The sequence below is a fragment of the Panulirus ornatus genome, chromosome 7 (genome assembly GCF_036320965.1).
Source record: "Panulirus ornatus isolate Po-2019 chromosome 7, ASM3632096v1, whole genome shotgun sequence".
Lineage (NCBI taxonomy): Eukaryota > Metazoa > Arthropoda > Malacostraca > Decapoda > Palinuridae > Panulirus > Panulirus ornatus.
This window is the reverse complement of record NC_092230.1, coordinates 40,955,778-40,974,694: the sequence shown is the minus strand read 5'-3', so window position 1 is coordinate 40,974,694 and position 18,917 is coordinate 40,955,778. Positions and strand designations below refer to the sequence as shown.

Sequence of the window (18,917 nt, the reverse complement as noted above, 5' to 3'; positions counted from 1 at the left end):
GTTTGACAGGAGCATGTGGTATGGCTAGATGGAAGGAAGAAAATGAGGAAGTGTATGAGAAAGTTGGTATGTCCAGGAATGCAAAGGGATTGAATTGTAGAGTGGGTGAAACATAACACTTTGTGGTGGTTTGTGCATAGAGAAAGAATGCAAGATGGGAAGTTTACATATAGTGAATTAAAGAGGTTGGTGTGAGAGTAAGACCATAGTGCAATTAAAGAGGTTGGTGTGAGAGTAAGACCACCTGTGACATGGGGAAATACAATGGAAGAGAAATGGTGTCTGCAAGGGAGGCACATAAGGACAGAGATAAGTGGAGACTTTTTTGCCATGGCCACCCTCATGATGGGGGTTCCAGGAGGGAATGGGTATCAGGGATATATGTAGATAGATAGGTAGACGGTTAGTTCCTGCCTCAACTTCTCAAAGGCAGGACATGGTAAGTTGTCTAAGAAATTAAGATGGTATTTGTGTCAGCATAGAAATTAGATGATATGGTTGAAACAAAATATTTCTCATGAAAATCCAGAGAAATGTTGTAATGGCTCTTAGGTAAATGCCTTTGGTATTGCTAGTGGTAATATTTTTCGTACTTGCTTACCATTTTTCCATGTTAAGGGAAATAGCACCAGGAACAGATAAAGAAATGCCACATTTGCACACATTCATTCTTTAGATGTCATGTGTAATGTACTGAAACCACAGCCCCCCCATGCACAATCAAGTGCCACAGACCTATCCATGGTTTCTCTCGGTTGCTTCATATACCCAGGTTCAATCCATTGACAGCACACCACCTCCAGTGTAATACATCTGTCCAATTCACTCACTCAAAGTACTCAGAATCTTTTTCACTCCATCCTTCCATCCCCAGTTTGGTCTCCCCCCCCCCTCTCATTGTCTCTTCCACTTTTGACACATATATCCTCTTTGTCAACAACTCGCTCTTTTTCTTCATGTGTCCTTACATTTCAGCATAGCCTCTTTAGCTTTTTCAAGCAAACACTTCTTATGACAAACACACTCTCTGTCTGTCTCTCTGTCTCTCTCTTTGTCTCTGTTTCTCTCTCTGTCTCTGTCTCTCTCTCTGTCTCTCTCTCTCTCTCTGTCTCTGTCTCTCTCTCTCTCTCTCTCTCTCTCTCTCTCTCTCTCTCTCTCTCTCTCTCTCTCTCTCTCTCTCTCTCTCTCTCTCTCTCTCTCTCTCTTGTTTCTTAACCAATCAAACCACCTCACACTACTTATTGTTCTCATACAGTTCATTTCCAACATATCCTCACCTATAGTTTATGCCTTACATCCATACAACATTGTTAGGATTACTTGACTTTTAAACATCAATTTTTGCCCTCCCAGATGATGACCTGTCTTTTCACACAATCTTGAATGCTCTTAGAACTTCTGCTGCTTCACCCATTCTGTGGCTTCCACTTCAAGTTGCAGGGAAATGAACTCCACTGAAGTGAAAAGTTCTGTGACAAAACTGTACTCCAAGTGATACAGCCATACCAGAGGCAACTTTTCACTAGCAGTGTAATGTCATGCAGGTAGAGCCCAGTAGTACAGTACATGCTAATTTACTTTCTGTCTCAGGAGTCACTTGTGTCTTTACGAGGCTCCCTGCAGCACTCAGGTTGCTGGCCATGTGCACCATGTTTTGATGTATGTGCAGAGAGTACTGGGCATTTGGATAGTAAGTGCTTGGTGTCATCTGTATGGTAGTTGCATTATAGGCATGAAGGGTCTTAGATATGTTGAAATGGTTTTTGTAGTGACAGTTGATTTCCACAGTGTAGACAGGAGAGTGTGACATGTGGTTGTCAGTATATTGTGATTTCTGATGGGTGTATGTCTCGGGGGTTTGGTGTTTAACATTAATCAAGTTATTTTGGTGTGCATGTGTTTTGTCAATGTTCTATTTGTTGGGGGTGGAGTGATCCATGAATAGAGGTTACTGAAGCGTGAGGCAGGGGCTTTGGTGTTTAACACTTGTCAAGTTATTTTGGTGTGCTTGTGTTTTGTCAGTGTACAATTTGTTGGGGGTGGAGTGATCCATGAATGGAGATTTCTGAAGTGTAAGGTAGGAGATATCTATCTGTCTGTATCTCTGATGCCCATTCCCTTTAGGAACTCCCTTAAGGGGATGGCCACAGCTAAAGAGTCTCCATAATTGGTGAACTGTAGTGCTGCTTCTCAGCCTCTACTTCCTCACCCATTTCAAGGCACTGGCAGAGGGCAACTCTAGTGCAATGTTATCAGGGGCTCATATCTAATGTTCCTACTTACTACTTCTACCTAATGTTCCAACCTATTCTACTTAGTGCTCCCAGCTACTGTTCATCCCTACATACTACTTCTGCCAGATGTTTATGTTTAATGCTCCTGTCTAATGTTCCTACCTACTGCTTCTACCTATTGCTCCTACCATTTTACCAAGAGGCAGGGCTAGCACACAGAAAAGTCTATAGTTATGAAGGAGTTGCATGAATTGAGTGTTGTCGAGAGTTGTGTGACAAGGAGAGATTTTATGTTTGTGGACTCAAAAGAGTGCAACTTGACAAGAACTGAAGTGCTGGCTTACTACACAGCTGTCAATAACCCTCCCGATACCAAGGTGGTAATATACCTCCCTGGTTGGTGGCTTGTTACCACCAACTACCCTACAGGTTTAAGCTTTTCATTTTTACTTGGGAGTTGGTGGTTAGTTATTAAGTGTTTTAGGTGGGTGGGGTTGCATAGAATTGAATGTTGTTTAGACCATATTAGGAGAATTTTTGTTTCATCGTGAAGGTGTTGTGTATTTGTGATGGCTAGGTATCTAGTGATTGTTCTGGATGCACAGTTTTATGTCATTTGCAGCTTTTTTATATATGCTCTTGAGGGGAAGGAAGATGAGGCAGGTGAGGCATAATTTGAAGTGGTGTGGATGACTTGTTTGTTGAGAATGTTAAGTGATTCTCTTCCGTGTCCAGTTTTAGTTCAAGTTATCGTTCTTAGGATATATACTTTGTGTATTGCTTTTGTGGCCATGTTACTGATCTGGGAAGTGAATTTGTATGTTGTATGTGATGCCTAAAATGGTTAGTGTCTTGTTTACTGGGAGTGACTGTCCATTCAAGGTGGCTGGCGGGGATAAGATCTGGACTAATGTCTCTGTCTGGGGTTAAAAGAGTGATTGAAGACTTCTGTGGAGATGCAGACATTCTGTTCTGGGTGAGCCAGTGTTCCAATTGTTTGATGTGTTGCTGCATGTTTGATGATGCTAGTGCAGTTTTAGGGTGTTGTGATGTGATTGTAGGGTCATTTGCATATGAAAGGACCTTAAGGCAATGGTCGGTCATGTAGGAAGAGATTGAAGAGAGTTGAAGGAAGAACTGGTCCTTGGGGGACTCCCTTGTAGAGTTTAATTGTTTTAGAGGTGAAGCCACTGTGAGTGACTCTGGTATGGTGGCTGTATATGAAATTGGCCGACCAGTTTGTGTCACTGGTGTGGAGAGTAGTGTCAAGTAATTTTTGTCAGAATTTGTCTGAGGACAGTGTCAAATGTCTTGTTGATGTCTTTTGCCATTAATTTGGTGCAGGGAGGGAGGCTGTGGTTGGTTGAATCCATCTATGAAATGTTGCAGCATGATTGTAGAGTGTTTGGGTCTGAAGCCATGATTTTTTAGGGTGAGTTTGATGTTTTGTTTGATTCTGTTGTGAATTAGTTTTCACAGTTTGGATATGAAGGTTAGAAATGGTATAGGACAGTAAGAAGCAGGGGAGTGGTGGTTTGGAGAGTATTATGTTGGCAACTTTTCAGATATAAAGGATTTTGTTGTGTTGCCATGAGTAGTTGAAGGTATTTGTAATGCTTGGACTGCAAATGAGCTTTAGTGTTCCAATCACTCAGACTCTCTTTTATGCCATCCTCCCATCTCCAATTTGGTCTCCCCATTCTCCTTGTTCCCTCCACTTATGACATATATTTATCTTCTTTGTGAACCTTTCCTCATTCATTCTCTCCATATGTCCAAACCATTTCAACACACTGTCTTCTGCCCTTTCAACGATTTTTTTTTTTTTTTTTTTTTTTTTTTTTTGATACCACACATCTTTCTTACCCTTTCGTAACTTTCTCCCTCACCACCCCATCCATAAACAGATTGAACAACCATGGTGACATCACACACCTTTGCCGCAGATCAACCTTCTCTTGGAACCATTCACTCACCCCTCTCTTTCTACTCATACAGAAGCTTTACACCTTTGTGAAAAACTTCTCACTACTTTTAGCTGCTTACCATTTATACATATGTACATGTAGTCACACAGGTTTTTATTAAGAAAAATCATGAAAATATTTTACCTAATGGTACACTTTGTGGCCATTTTTCCTTCTTTTCATTTATTCTGTAAGGTATTAAATTTGTCCAAGATTTTGCCCAGCATACTGTTTTCCAGTAATGCATCCTTGTGCTCAGTAAGGATTCAGTGTATTATTGGCAATTCTACCCAACTTACAGTTTAGAGACCTTATTTGTCAAGAAAAGGTATCAGTATTATGTACTAGTATAAATATAATGGGTGTCACATTGGTTTCCTCTGTCATATGATACAATTTACTGTATCAAGTGGGTAACATTATGCCATTTGTAATAGTGGTAGGAGTAGTCTGAAATTAATTCAACCATTCATTTCAGTTGATCAAGGAATCATTTTAATTGGTTTCTACATCATTGATACATCTCAGTACATTGAGAGTTTTTATTTTTATATTTTATTTTACTTTGTCGCTGTCTCCCGCATTAGCGTGGTAGCGCAAGGAAACAGACGAAAGAATGGCCCAACCCACCCACATACACATATATATACATACATGTCCACACACAGCTCATATACATACCTATACATCTCAGTGTATACATATATATACACACACAGACATATACATATATACCCATGTACATAATTCATACTGTCTGCCTTTATTCATTCCCATCGCCACCCCGAGAGTTTTTATGATAGCTTATTTTTCTTATTCACAATTGTTGCTCTCTTCTTAGCCAGGTTGTGCCAGGTACAAGTGAATGTCCTTATTTGTACACAAACTTTCTTTAGCTATCATGTATAATGTACTTAAACAAGAACCTCCTATCCACAGCCAAGCCCCAGATTATTTCATGGTTTACTGTGATCGCTTCATGTGCCCTGGTTTAGCCAATTGACAGCAGTTCCACCCCACAGTATACCACTTCAGGCCACTTCATTCTTTCCCATGCACATCTCTCACACTTGGAATGTTGAAGTTCCTGATACCTTGAAGCCTCCTTTGCTCCATCCCTCCCTCTCCTTGGTCTCCTTCTCCCCTGCCTACCGCCACTTCTGACATTTAGATCCTCCTAGTCAGTCTTTCTTTGCTCATCCTCTTGATATTTCTAGACCATTTCAGCCATGATGCTAACTCTCTCAGTCAGACTGTGCTTCTTACCACACCTTTTTTCATGATGTAATTCTTTACACAATCCACCTGCCTCACAACACATTGTCCTCAGGAATATAATTTCCACCACTTCCGTTCCTAACTATTGAAGACCCAAAACTCACAGATGTGCAACACTGTCAGGACTATTATTTCTTCAGACATGATTGTCTCTGCCCTTCTTGACACTGATCTTTTTTACCTCACTCATCAGTACACCCAAAAACTTAACCCCCCCTCTCCCACCCTCTGACTCCCTGCAGCCCCCATGGTTCCATCAGCTGTTACATCCTCTTCCATGTACCTATAGCTTTTAATTTTCTCCAGGTCCTTCAAATTCATAGTTGCACTCAGACCCTCCTATCCCATTCCCCTGCTGCATCATATTCCCTTACTTTTGTTCACATTTAATTTATTGTAACTTAAATAGTTCCTGCGATAGTAGCAGTGCACATGGATTTCTTATTTCTCACATGATCTTGATCTCTGATAATTGATTGTTTAAAGTAATGCCTGAAACTGAATTTTGACATATTACAGAAAAGGTAGGAAGGTAAGAAAGTCATAAAAGATAAACAGTCGGAATACAAAGGTGTTTGTAAAGTAGCATGGAATTAGAAAATGCATGACAGACAGCTAAGTAAACTATCAGATCTACTGTGAAAGATTTTTTACAAATTTCTGTTGACATTGATTTTCAGGTTCATTTTTTGAAGAAACATTAAACAGAAATTTTTGCTTGCAGGTTGTAGTGACTCAGCTCTTTGCACCAGAGAAGATTGCATCTCTTAATTCTCATCTCTCAAAAGTATTGCCACGGATGGGACATTCTCTCATTGTAGACCACCGTGGTTCATTGTGGGTATTCGGTGGTTACTCGTTGTCAAGAGGTCCCCTAAATGATATTCAGCAGTTTGACACTCACAACAACAGCAACATATGGAAACAAGTTACAGTTAATGTACAACCAGGGCGTCAGCCACCTCCCAGTCGATACTTTCATGCAGCTGCATATGTTCCCAATCAGAGAGAGATGTATATATATGGAGGACTGAATGAAAGTGCTTTCTTGAAAGACTCTTGGAAATTCAACATTGAATCAGAAAGCTGGAAAAAGTTGGAGCCTCACCCTGGTTTGCCCCATTTAGCTGGCCATACTCTGACTTACCGTAGTGATGCAGAGTCACAGTCATTAGTATTGATTGGTGGAGCATCCTCAGATTATGGCTTTTTGGAGGAAATTTGGGAATACAATTTGGCTAATGGACAGTGGAACAAGATAGAGACTAGTGGTGCTATCCCTGTTGGCATATACGGTCACAGCACAGTGTATCATGTAGGAACGAAATCTTTTTATGTATATGGTGGATATTCCTTTAAAGTTAATAAAGTAGATCACTTTCCAGATCTTTATGCTTTGGATTATATTCGTAGAAAGTGGTCTGTACTTCCACCAGATCGAAGGACAAACCTTAATCCTGCATCTCTCCCAGCTCCAAGAACTTTTCATTCAGCAGTCACAACAGAAGACTACATGGTTATAATTGGAGGTGACATTACTGATCATCGAGACTCAGATCAAGGACTCTTGGTTTACTCCTACAAGTGTAATATGTGGATTCCTCTTAATAACGAATTCATCACTGTAGTAGGTCATGAGGTAATCCCTCACACTGGAACTAGTGCAGCTATTTATGACTCAACTATTTATGTATTTGGTGGTTATTTCGGTACCCTTCAAGGATCAGTGATTGAAATAAAGATACCACTTGATTTATGCACTCTCAATTCAAACCAAATCCAGTGCCGTGATGTAATTGGATGTGCCAACTGTGTGGTACATGAAAAGTCAGGTACTAACACATCCTACTGTTATTCCAATATTAGAGAGGAACCTAGTACCTGTCTTAGTACACGTGGTGCTAAGACTAGTGTGGTGGGTGTGCACTGCGATGCAAGATGGCTTGAAGATCATGACTGCTATCAACATAAGTCTTGCACAGAATGTTTAGCTGAATGGCCTGCTCACCCACATTCAGAACAGCGTTGCCAGTGGTGCCTCAACTGTTCTAAAGGAAAATGTATACCTCGTGATAGTGACTGTGCACAGGAGAATCTCTGTGATTCTCAAGCAAGAGATGATAATGGCTCAGGGAACATTATCACTGAGGTTGACAAGTGTCATGGGGGTACATGTGTTGCCTCTGACTGTGACAAGTGTGGAAGCCTTCGTGAGTGTATTTGGACACGACAGGTTCTTCGCTCCTCAGAATTGGGTTATACCCTTTATGTGATGCCCATTTATAACTGGAATTGTGTTAAAAGTATGATCCGTCGTCATTCATCATATTTGGTGGAGTCTTCCCCTCCTCGCCAGTGCCCCATTCGTTGTCATTTTCACACCAATTGCCATGACTGCCTAAGTGCCAAGGGAGCTGAGGGTGGATGGCAAAAGTGCTATTGGTCATCATCACTTAAAGAGTGTCTTTCACCTAGTTACATAGCATTACGTTGCCTAGGTGGCACTTGTGGCCTCATTTTGACAGGAAATGAAGATCAGTGCCCTAGACCATGTGAGGAGTTCACGCAGTGTTCTCAGTGTCTGAGTCAATCACATTGTGGATGGTGTGCCTTAAAGACACCAGTGGGAGGATTAGGTTTGTGCACTGGAGGCCTTCTAGAGGGCCCCTATAATGGAACATGCCAAGAACGTAGCTTTTCTCACATTCTTGCCAACACCACCATCATGTCCCTCCATCACCCTTATCATAGTGCACGTTCACATATTGATCACAGCATATCTGATCCACTGCCTGTTTCTTGGCACTATGATCTTTGTCCACCTGAGGATGAGTGCGAGAATGGTCACCATACCTGTGATGATAAAAGTCAGTCATGTGTAGATCATGTAAAAGGATATGAGTGTGTGTGTGCTCCTGGCTATAACATGACAGAGAGCGGGCACTGCATGCCTGTTTGCTCTCAAGGATGTGTGTTTGGAACTTGTGTTGAACCCAATAACTGCACCTGTGACTTTGGCTATGTAGGCACCAACTGTTCAATTGAATGCCATTGCAATGGTCATGCAAACTGTGAAGGCCCAGATAAGTTAGACATATGTTTAGAATGTTATAATAACACAATGGGTAAACAGTGTGAAAAATGTAAGCCTCTTTTTGTGGGTGATCCTCGGAATAATGGACAATGCATTAGTTGTTTAGAGTATTGTAACATGCATGCCAGTAAGTGCATTCCCCCAGAACTTACAGCAATGTCCAACTTAACTGTAAATGTACTAAATGTAACAGAAGGGGCAAGAGCAGATGCAGTTTGTATAGACTGTGCAAATAATACCACAGGACCAAAGTGTCATAGTTGTTTACCTGGTTATTTTCGGGGCATAGAAGACCTGCGTCGCCCATGCCGCCCATGTCAGTGCAATGGCCATGGCACAACTTGTAACCCAGTTTGGGGTACAGAATGTAACTGTGGTAATAACACTGACACTCAGTGCACAGGTAGTACAAAAACAAGAGGAGGCAGTACTGAAAATGAAGAAGACAACTGTTGGCAGCAACAGTGTGCCAAGTGTAAGGACTCATATTTGGGAAATCCAAGTAATGGCCATCAGTGTTACAGACAGATGAATGTGGAGAAGGAGTACTGCCTTGATCCTTATACTCAGAGTGATTGTAACACAAAACCTAGCACCCTTAGCCCAGGTCAGACAGTGTTTTTTGCAGTTCAACCAAAATTTATGAATGTAGACATCAGGCTAATTCTAGACATAACAAAAGGTGGTGCAGATGTATATTTCAGCTCCAGTGAAGAGACATTTGTTGTCACAGTCAACCAGGATACTGGCCAGCAGCAAGTGGATTTTGACAGAAACTATCCAATTGCACAAGAACCAGCTCATGCCTTATATGCCACACCTCTGAAGAGGAAATATTTAGGAACAAATTCTGATCTCAACCTTGGCAGCTTTCCAGTCCCTTTAACAAAGGAGTTAATTGCAAATGCAACACAACAGACAATAACTGGCTATCAGGTCACTGAAAAGGTTGCTAAAGGATTAAAGACATTTGCAACTGTATCAAGAGCTAATGATATATTGATAGTGAAAAATGTAACTAATAGGTTAGTAATCACACTTCCACAGCATCAGCATGATTTGCGATCCGCAAAGTTTTATGTTGTTGTGTATGGTGTTGGAGGTGAAAAAGAGGTGGACACATTTGGTTCTATATTCTTCCGTCAGGATCAGCCAAGGATTGACTTATTTGTTTTCTTTTCAGTTTTTTTCTCATGTTTTTTCTTATTTCTTGCTCTCTGTGTTGTGGTTTGGAAAATCAAGCAGGGAGTAGATCTGAGACGGGCAAGGAGACGTCATGTGGTGGAGATGTTACATATGGCAAAGAGGCCTTTTGCTATCACTACATTGGTGCTTCATGCTGAGGATGAATTCAACCATGATGCTCTAGATATGCCTCCAGACCCAACACCATTGTCTCCTGGGAGACGGAAGCGGACCACCAAGAAGGATCGATATGCAGATGGATTTGATTTAGGCCCTCTAGCAGTGGAGCCAACAGATGATGGTGTTGCAGCTGTAGTAACTGTAATGGTTCAGCTACCTGGAGGAGGCATTGGTAATCCTGTGAGTCATGGAGAGGGACCAACTCATCGCTTAGCTTTGGGATCTGCCTTGTGCTTAATGTCACGTATCTATCCTCCTGCCTCTAGACCATTTCATCTTCGACGGCGTACTTCTCACATGGCAGCTTGAATCCTTGTTGATTGTTGGTCCCACAGTGATGTTTTATAATTGCCAGGAGAACCAGCGCTGGTAATGTATAGCATTTAAATTATGCGTTTAGATGTACAGGTATTAGAAATACAGTAATGTTACATAATTGAAAAGTTAGAATTTTGCTGCTACTTTTATATACAACAAATCAGCCTTTTTTGCTTTACTGACTTCTTGTTGATTCCTACTTCTCATTGGTCACAAATCTTCCCATGATTCAAATACTAATGTTTGCTGTGAATTGGTATCATGAATATGCACAAAATGGAACTGGAAACAAGTGGTTATTCATTTGCATTATGAAGTCCATATTCTTGTACTCTTATGGTTGATTAAATTCGCTCATGGCCATGCTGTTTTTAGATAGTTGTAATTTGCTGTGATATTATTGTCTAATCTCATAGATTTAGTGTTGTAACAATAGGAAAATGGTAGGTAAGACATACCACATGATATTTTATATGGTGGTAATCATACTTAGGATAAAAAAATTCTCGTATGTAGATTGATTATTTTCAGGCTAGTTTAGAGATAAAGTGTTTGAAATATTATGCAGAAAGTTTCAATATTCTTAGTTTTAGATGGGGAAGAATTCAAATAGTAAAGCATTTGTTACTAAAATGATCATTATTGTTGTCAGGGTTATTAAAGAATATAAATGTTGGTTGTTGGTGATAATAAGCATAGAGGTATCTTCCTGGATCTGTTTGCAATATCATTATGACAATCTATCCATTATCTGTAATTCCTTTTGTATCTATGTGGGTGAATTAAGTACATGAAACCTCTTAACCTCTGTACCTTTTAGGGAATTATGTTATGAATGGACTTTTTAGTCTCCTCATGGAGATGTAGTCAGTTTAACTTCAATTTAGCTTCATTGTTTAAGGTAATAGGATCAGTACAATTGAAAAGGATAATTAGATAAGGTTGGATATGGATGGAAAAGACATGTATCTGAAGTTGTACCTTAAAGAGTATTTCTAATGTAGTTGCTTCAGAAAATTCCAAAAGATGAAACTTATTACAGTTTATTTTAATGGTGCATTGTTAATCAGGTCTTTTTTGGTTAACTAAAATCTGGTGCTACAGTAAATAGTTATTATATTATCATTATACATAATCGGTTTCCCACATCAGCAAGGTAGCACCATGAAACAGACAAAGAATGACCTATCCACTCATATGCACATATTTATACATAAATGCCCATATACGCACATATACATATCAGCATGTACATACATGTACATACACACATGCACACAGGCATTGACATATATACACATGAGCATATTCATACTTGCTTGCCTTCGTCCATTCCTGTCACTACCCCGCCCCACAGGATACAGCATCGCCACCCCCCAGTTCAGCGAGTGTGCGCCAGGAAAACAGACAAAAAAGGCCACATTCGTTCACACTCAATCTAGCTGTCATGTGTAATGCACCAAAACCACATCTCCCTCAGACCTTTCCATGGTCTACCCCAGACACTTAACAAGCCCTGGTTCAGTCCATTGACAGCACGTCTACCCCAGTATACCACAATTCACTCTATTCCTTGTCAGTCTTTCCTCACTCATTCTCTCCATATGTCCAAACCATTTTAACACACCCTCCTCTGCTACCTCAACCACATTCTTCTTATTTCCTCTCTTATCCTTTCATTACTTACTTGATCAAACCACCTCACACCACATATTGTCCTCAAACACCTCACCTCCAACACATCCACTCTCCTCTGTACAACCCTATCTATGGCCTGTGCCTGTCAACCATACAACATTGTTAGAACTACTATTCCGATAAACATACCCATTTTTGCTGTCCGAGATAACGTTTTCTCCTTCCACACATTCTTCATCACTCCCAAAACCTTCGCCCCCTCCCCCACCCTGTGACTCACTTTCCCTTCCATGGTTCCATCCACTGCTAAGTCCACTCCCAGAAATCTAAAACACTTATTCCTCCAGTTTTCTCCATTCAAACTTACATCCCAATTAACTTGTCCTTCAACCCTACTGAACCTAATGACCTTCCTCTTATTCACATTTACTCTCAGCTTTCTTCTTTTACACACTTTTTCAAACTGTCACCAACTTCTGCAGGTTAGTTGGAGTGTGAGTTTGAAAAGAAAACTTTTAGGATGTTAATAATTTTACACTTTAGCTTTCATTATATCAAAACTTGAGAGAGGAGTATGAGATATGATCACTGGCAAGTAGATTATGACTGTGGTTGAATTATTTTACATGGTTGAATGTATCATGGCCCATAGCAACTTACATTTACCATAGTAAGTGCACAGGTTAACTTTTAAAAGCATCAAGGTTGACAAAGGATGTATGTGTCAGAGGTGGAGGGACAAGGAGAAGCAGGAGACCAATTTGGAGGTGGAAGGATGGAGTGAAAAAGATTTTGAGTGATTGGGTCCCGAACATATAGCGGGGTGAAAGGTGTGCAAGGAATAGAGTGAATTGGAACAATGTGGTATACAGGGGTCAGTGAACTGAACCCAGGCGTGTGAAACATCTAGGGTAAACAATGGAAAGGTGTGTGGGGCCTGGATATGGATAGGTAGCTTTGGTTTCGGTGCATTACACATGACAGCTAGAGACTAAGTGTGAACAAATGTGGCCTTTTTTGTTTGTTTTCCTGTTGCTACCTCACTAAAGCAGGGGGCAGCAATGCTGTTTCCTTTTGGGTGGGGTGGCAGTGGAAATGGATTGAAGGCAAGCAAGCATATGTACATGGGTATATATGTATATGTCTGTGTATGTATATATGTATATGTTGATATGTAGATGTATGTATATGTGCATGTATGGACATTTATGTATGTGTATGAGTGGATGGGTCATTCTTCATCTGTTTCCTGGTGCCACCTCACCGGCAAGGGAAACAATGATCAAGTATAAATGAATATAAATAAATGAATAAAGTTTGAAACTAGGTCCCACAGAAAATCAGCAAACATATCCCACTTGGAAAGGGCTAAATATATATAAGGCATTGAAATCTTATTCAATTGATTCTTTAGGTAAAAACCAAGGAAATAAATCAGTAAAGTATTGATTCCATCCCTGTTTTGATTGCTGTAAATTAATGTAGATTATCTAATTTTCCTTTAGTTTGTCTTTATTATGCCATCTTTATTTATTTTTTATGTCTTTTCCCTTTATCCGGCTGCATTATAATCAAAGCTTCTAAACCTTTTGCATATTTGCATATTACAACATTTTGATCTCTCACAAACACACAGACTCCCACATTTCATGCTTCCCTTGCCACTGATCTTTTCCAGCACCTGTTTTCTGAATTGCACTTTACATCTCTCTATCAACATCCTTTTCTTCTCATAATTATATGTTTCATTACTCCAGCCCTTGAAAGATTTCAGAATAATGTGTCTTTCTCAAATTATCTCATTCTCTGCCTTCATCCTATCTCCTGACTTTATGTCCACGTTGTGAGAAATTTGTCTCATGCCTTTCTTTTGTTGCAAAATTTTTTCATTTGCATACATTTAGATGAACTACACCATTCTTTATAGCATACTTCAGCACATGTAATGCAACATGTATGGCTTATTTTCTCATTACATTCTCTTGCAATTTACATGCTATTCAAAACTGACATTTTATTGAGCATCATATGGTACTTGTCACATGTACTCTTCACTTGTGTATTTCCTAATGACTTTCCATCTCAGATTCATTTATTGTTTATCTTCTTATATTATCTGTATTTCTCACAGACATTTGTGGTGCCCAAAACACAGTTTTACATTTCAGCAGTATTATTGCAGTTTTTAAAAATGCATCTGCATCATCATACATTGAACTTTATTTCAGAGTTAGTAAACCATAATGTATCCTGTTAATGCAGAATTCTTATCATCATTGATGCAAATTTATATTTGAATAAAAATATCAAGACTTATTTTTGGTAGTCATTGCTTTGCTTTTTTAAGGACATAGATACAAAATAAGGAAAGTTTATTGTTTTGTAAATTTGTGTAGATTTTAATCTTTATTCATTTTATCTTGGGTAGATATGCAGGAGTCCATTAATTAGTCAGTTGTTAGATGGGATTACTAGTTTTGTAAATTCAATACAAGAGAGACAGACATGGACTACATTAGAGAAGATGGAAGGTAAACAACCACCTTCTCTTGCACTCTGAATGGCTTTTGACCTACCTCATTGATTGCATTAGTTGAAATAAGTTATCTTTTACATTATTACTGGAATTGTCTCCTGTATTTTTCTTATGTTTATTTAGATACTAAAAGTAAATAAATGCTATATAAAATGTGCTTTCCATTGGCACAAATTTTGTTCAATATCATCTCTGGGAAATTACAATGATACAGCTTGTACCCCTTTAATCCGGCAACCTTGGGACCGTAGGAAATGCCAAAAAACAGAAATTGGATCTTTAAAGACCTTCATGTTAACACTCTTACCAGTTACCATCAGCTTCGCTATGTGTGTTCTTGAAGCATTGCTGCAGCCAAGAATTATTACCCTATCTTTGGAATCCTTACCCCAGGATGTAGACTCCTCAATATCTTGGGCAAGGGTTTTTCGTGGCATACAGCACCAACATAGGGAACATTTGTCTGCATTATACACTTGCTTTGGGGCTATAAGAATTAACAGGACTGCTAATTAGCTAAGCTGCAGTGTAAACAGATTTTGGCACCTTAGCACTGCTAACAGCGCTGCCCTGGTGGCAGACCCACAAACTAATGGCAGAAGATTCAAAATGTGTCAGACCATGAGAGTTGCTGGACCACAGAGTGCCAAATTAGAGAGGTACAACCTGTATCCCTTCATTTGCTAGTGATTTTATAGTATATAGTATATAACTGTATATAACAGAAATATAAATACCTATGAGATATTCAATTTAGACATTCATCCCAACAAGTAGGCATTAAAGGACTGGTGGGAATACATATTTTAACCTTAGAATTTTGCTTGAACTAAAGATGCTCATGTTTATTGGTACATAATCAGACTTCTAGTTTTTCTGTTGGGAAAAAGATAACTTTTAAGCTGAAACGAAGCACCCTTATACAAGCAATAGTCATAAATGTAAAGTTAGTAGGTTTACCAGAATGGCATGTTAAGTCGGATTTGTTAGTGATTTAGATGGATTGGTATTGTGTCGGAGATATAGATAGACAGATAGATAGTAATGATTATTCTTGTGCCATTTTGATATAGTAATTTGGTGTATATAGTTGCATTACATATAATTTGTAATGAGCAGTTGAAATTATGTGCATTTTATCTTTTGACTGAAAAGTGTATTGTTTAATTCAACTAGTTGACATTTAGATGTGATCCGTGGTATTAATTGCAAAATTTTGGCATTACTATTGGAAGACTTTGAAATTCTTGAATATTCATTCTCACTATTTTTCTTATCTTGATCCTTTAAAGCTTATGATCATCTCTGACTTGCCTCTCACAACATAGGACTTTATACATTCTATTTATTTATTTATTTATTTATTTTACTTTGTCGCTGTCTCCCGCATTAGTGAGGTAGCACAAGGAAACAGACGAAAGAATGTCCCAACCCACCCACATACACATGTATGTACATTCACATCCACACACGCACATATACATACCTATACATTTCAACATATACATATATATACATACACAGACATATACTTATATACACATGTACATAATTCATACCTGCTGCCTTTATTCATTCCCGTCACCACCCCGCCACATACATTCTAGTATTTGTAATACCCATTTAATGATATTGTTTCATGCTCTTTTTTCTTTGCTACATTGTTACCACTCTGTCTTCTATTTCAGTTTTTATCTCTTCTGTCCATTCTCTGCGTCTATTATAAGTTTTTCTGTGTGTGGACATTAGTTTTTTTTTTTTTTTTTTTTTTTTTTTTTTGTGTGTGTGTGTGTGTGTGTGTGTGTGTGTGTGTGTGTGTGTGTCTCCTAGTACCTGGTGCTCAGTCTATTATTTTTTCATCTTTAAAGAGTATTGTTCCTTTGCCCTCTGCATATTTTCATACCTTTCTTTCTTGGCTGTCTCTTTACACTTTAGTGATGCTTTACAACAACAGTATCTGCCTAAACATTTTTCCAGCTCCTTTATTAAAATCATCCATCCTACCAAAGTTTATTTGCGTCCAAATCAGCATATCAGGTTAGCATAACTGTATATGGTATAAGGAATGTAATTTATAATGTGAGACAAATTGTATGCCTCCTTCCTGTAATTATATCTTAATTTGTTAGATATAAACAAGTCTTGTTTAAGAAAGTTGAGAATTATTCCCATTCCGCCCATATTTACTTATTGCCTATTGTAAGTTAATCCACATTCCCTTCCTTAGAATGAATGTAATTTTTGCTGTCAAATTTTTCATAGGAAGTAATCATAGCTATGTATGTAAGTTGTAATTACAGTTCAAGTAAACTCTTTACTTAAGAGAGAGTATACCAGAAGTAAATAGATTATCTTTAGACAAATCAGGTTAAGGCATTGGAGTAAATTATTTAGATGACTGTTTGAGAGTAGCACTTACTAACAAAAGTTCTTTTAGCATAACCCTGTTGTTATACTTGAGTGTTCTACTGTATGTAACTCATATATATGATTACAAAATTCATAATTTATTCTTCAGTGTTAAAATTTCATTAGGCATCCGTTGTGATGATAGAATATTTGTAGAATTGTTCATGTATATATGCATTTTATAAATCACTGCAGAAATCTAGGACTTCATTATTCTGAATCTCTATTTATGAACTTGTAAATTGATATTATGTATAGATTTATCTGTAATGCTTTTCTAATGAAATATAATCTCCATAGGAAATTGGTTCTCACTTCCTTGTCCAGTGATGTTCTGTTAATGTGAATGTAAGTGATGGTTTTTCGTATGATACGAGAGGTAAACCCAGAGCACTACTTAGGAGAATAAGAGTAATCATGGATTTTTTTCTTTTCCCAAGAAAGTGTCAAGAACAGACAAAGAAGTAGCCTCGTTTGATCACATCCACATCCTAGCTTACATGTATAATGCAATGAAACCAGAGCTCCCTATTCACAATCAGGCCACAAACCTTTGGTTTCTCCCTGACTGCTTCAGTCCTTTGACAGCAGGTCATCCCCTGTAACCAACATTGTTCCAATTTGCTCTATCCCTTGCATGCTTTACACCCTCCTGCATGTTTAGGCTCTGAGCCTTCAAAGCATTTTTCACTCCATACTTCCATCTCTTCCTTGGTTTCTCCTTTTCTTTATTCCCTCCACTTGACATTTATACCCTCTTTAATCATCTTTCCCTCTCTTCATACCTTTCATGCATACTCCTCTTAACTTCCACAGCTCTCTCTAACCCTATCAATTTTTATTCAATCAACCCTCCTTGCACCATATTTTGTTTTCATACATTTAATTTCCAGCACATTCACACTATCCTTTACATTTTTGTGTAAGTCCCACACCCTACAACCATATAGCATCAACGCTACGGGACTAGTGTATTGTCAAAAAATACCTCTCTTTGCTTAATATTTTTCTGTCACTTTTGGGTGAATATTCAAACACATTTATGATGTTTAATTGACTTCACCCCATCAAACACACACACATTTACACATGCACACTGCTTTGCCTGTGGTTTTATATCTATTCAGGATTTTTTCCATGTTTGAATGATTACCAGAATTGGTAGATTGCATATTTCTGCCATGCTTTTGATTTATTGTTAAGGAAATCAATTTTTCATTGGTGATAAAGAAAATCTTCAACCCAATTCACCATGTCTAAATATAAATTTATTCATGAAATTTCCAGTATCATGTTTTTAATGAAAAGCCATTTCAGTATAGTCTGTTCATGTGTACAGTTACCACTTTCTAATGCTTTTTGAAGTGAAAGACATAGATATTCATACAGCCTCATCAAAATACTCTAGCTTTAGTTCAGAAGATTCAAGGTTTCAAGGCAATGTCAAATATCTCTTTTATGTTAACCTCAATTTAGAAAAAGACAGGCTATTTTCAGCAGAAAATGCCAGTATACAGGCTGCAAATTTTCCCCTCTCCAAGACTTACATTTATCTCCCTCACCACCCCATCCATAAACAAATTAAACAATCATATTAGCTTCACACACCCCTGCTGCAGACCAGCCTTCACTTGAAATTATTCACTCTGCTCTTTTCCTTCTCATACACATGCCTTACACCCATTAGAAACATTAAACTGCTCCTATACAGTTTTCTTTCCACACCATATAGACCTTCCACAAGGCATCCCTATCAACCCCTATTATATCTTTTTCCACTTTCAAAAATGCCATATGCCAATCCATCTGTTTCTCTACGTATTTCTCACATTCTTTAAAGCAAACACCTGATCCACACATCCTCTACCACTTCTGAAATCACACTGCTCCTCCCATTTCATGATCCATAAGTGCCTTTACCCACTTAATCAATACCCTCCCGTACAACTTACCAGGACACATAACAAACTTATACCTCTGTAGTTTGAACACTCAACTTTATCATTATTGCCTTTATACAGAGGTACTCTACATTCATTCCGCCAATCCTCAGCCACCTCACCATAATCGATGCATAC

The 18,917-nt window shown here is 38.6% G+C and overlaps 1 protein-coding gene across 1 annotated transcript in view; it reads left to right on the top strand.

Moving 5' to 3' along the window:
• Megf8 (multiple EGF like domains 8) overlaps positions 1 to 17,143 on the top strand; it is an 85,534-nt gene extending 68,391 nt beyond the window's left edge. The window contains exon 17 of the mRNA XM_071663563.1: positions 6,204 to 17,143. Coding sequence (XP_071519664.1) covers positions 6,204 to 10,247 — 4,044 coding nt within the window. The 3' untranslated portion in view covers positions 10,248 to 17,143. The remainder of the gene's footprint in view (positions 1 to 6,203) is intronic.
• The last annotated feature ends 1,774 nt before the right edge of the window (positions 17,144 to 18,917 follow it).